The sequence below is a fragment of the Cariama cristata genome, unplaced genomic scaffold (genome assembly GCF_000690535.1).
Source record: "Cariama cristata isolate BGI_N322 unplaced genomic scaffold, ASM69053v1 scaffold170, whole genome shotgun sequence".
Lineage (NCBI taxonomy): Eukaryota > Metazoa > Chordata > Aves > Cariamiformes > Cariamidae > Cariama > Cariama cristata.
Genome location: NW_009592784.1, coordinates 88,621 through 90,890, shown reverse-complemented (window position 1 = coordinate 90,890; position 2,270 = coordinate 88,621). Strand labels below are relative to the sequence as shown.

The window sequence follows — 2,270 nt, the reverse complement described above, 5'->3', positions numbered from 1 at the left end:
TGCTTGTTCTCTTTCCCCGGCCTTGGTCCTTCCAGGTAAAGGATGTCGGGTTGTGTGTTAAGAACCTCGGCTCAGCAGAGTGCATGAGGCTGCACGAAGCACAGGGGCTTGGGTCGTGCTGGCTGGGCATCCTTTACACGCTTCTGCTCTGGTGGATCTCGGTTGTTGGCCATATGGCCTGGAGGGGAGCACAGTATTTGAGGTCACAGGCCCCTTTTACCCTTGCGTGAGCATGCCACAGCCCAGGCCATCTGTGGTGAGGGGTTGCTGTGTGTTGGAACCGGTGGACTGCTAGGTGAAGAGCAGGGGATACTTCACAGACCTCGGTGGTCAACGTTGAACTCACAGTCCCATCTCAGTCCCCTGTGCCCTGCTCACCCCCTCCAATACACAGAAACATCAGGCAAGAAGGAAGAAGGCTGTGTGTGGGGACATACGTGCTCAAGGGTCGCTGTAATATAGTTTTTCCCAGTCCCTTATTGCGGCTTGTTAAAAAAAAAGCTACTGTTTTTCAGTAAAGAAACCGATTCGGACCACCTCACGGTTGGCAACTACAGTAATTCAGAAGACGCTTCCACATGACATACAAACTTCTGGGGTTAGTCTTTTTCTCATAATTGTCAAAAAATAAGAGTATCTATGTATAATGTCGTGCTGAACATGTGGGTAGTTGACTAGTCTGGTGTGGACTATCAGTTGCCTTTGCCTTTCTCCCCCGGGAGAAGGGGAGACACGCAGACGTTCACAGCCTGCCGTAATTCTGCAGACAGAGCGAGCAGAGTATACCTTGCCGTACCTTAAGGAGAAAGGCCCTGGCATATTGCTGTCACTAGACATAGTACAACTAGAAGGAAAGTAAGGTATTTGGAGATTGACATAAGTGCGTGAACAGTTTGGATGGTACTTTCTGGCTCACAATATCATATCAGATGGATGCAAGAGATCTGGAAGCAGTGCCACAGATGGTGCTGTGGACCAGTAAGAGCAGTTCCACCTTCCTTTTACTGACATGCACAAATACCAGAGAAAAGAAAGGTTTTCTGCCTCCTTAGATATATACATAGATAGATATATTCTGCCTTTAGACATATGCATTCCCCTTATAATGAGATGTTTAAACATTGTGGAAAAAACAAGACCTTATCGTGTATCTTGTGAGGAGGTTAAGTCCTGTGTGGTTGGATTTCAGCATGGCTTTGGAGATGTGACATTACTGATGTGTGCCTCCTTTGTTATCTGCATGTGAGGGCTTTAAATTGCAAGATGTGAAAATGGAGATTAGATGTTAGGAAGAACTTCCTAAGAGAAAAAAAGGAGTAAATGCTACAAGAGATTATTTGGAGAAGACGTGAAAGCTGTCCTGTGTTTCTGGCTGGGGCTTGAGGCAGGAAGATGGGAACTGCTCTCTGGCTGCCTTCCAGCCCTGTCTCTGTAACTGGGCACACAAGCTGTACATGCAAGTCTGAGTAGTGATCACTCTGGGGACATGGCAAGATGAACGTAAGTTTCTAGGTGCTCGAGGTGGCTTTTTGTGCTGCAAGGAGCCCAAAAGTTCTATTTGGTGACAGTGCAGCAGATTAAATCTCCCTCGTGTAGCCATAGCGTTAGCTTTCACTCGCCCCTGCCCTGTTTCTAGGAAAACTTCACTTACTTGTAATTACGGTGGAGACACATGTCCCTTTGCACCACGTGTGTGGCCAGCATGGCATGACAGCATCTCAGGCGGTGAAGGAGGATTTCAGTATCCAGGTACTGATGAATTCCAGGTCGCTCCCATCTTCATCAGCACATCTACCCCCACCCGGGCCCTTGTGCTGGGCAATGCCCGGTGGGATCCAGCTGATATCACAGCTCCAGTGGAGTTCTGAAGGAAGAGCCCTTTCTTCAGAGGCACTGCAGGTCACAGGCTGGGCGCTAATGGGTTGACTCTGCTCAGGTGCCAGCCCTGGTGCCTTCTACAGCATTGTTTTACAGCCCACCAAACCAAAACACCAGCTTTGCCATAGCGTTACTGTGGGAGGGAGATCACATCTCACTGCTCTGCATTCTCCTGCATAAAAATGTTTATTTCTCTCTGTGGCTGTCTAGCCTGAGCAGATTTGGTTGTACTCTGGTCATGTCCAAAGCATACCAGCTTCCCAACCAGGCGCTGGTCCACTTTTTGAAGAAACATATTCAGGCTTCAGACCTGGTTTTGTTGCTCACTCTCTTTCAGCATCCTTCCCTTTCCTGGTCTGTGTGATTCACATTTATGAATTTTGTATTATTCA

The 2,270-nt window shown here is 48.0% G+C and overlaps 1 protein-coding gene across 1 annotated transcript in view; it reads left to right on the top strand.

Moving 5' to 3' along the window:
* SPNS2 (spinster homolog 2 (Drosophila)) overlaps nucleotides 1–582 on the top strand; it is a gene marked incomplete at its 5' end in the record, with an annotated part of 85,700 nt that extends 85,118 nt beyond the window's left edge. The window contains one exon of the mRNA XM_009710474.1: nucleotides 516–582. Coding sequence (XP_009708776.1) covers nucleotides 516–582 — 67 coding nt within the window. The remainder of the gene's footprint in view (nucleotides 1–515) is intronic.
* Nucleotides 583–2,270: the final 1,688 nt, after the last annotated feature.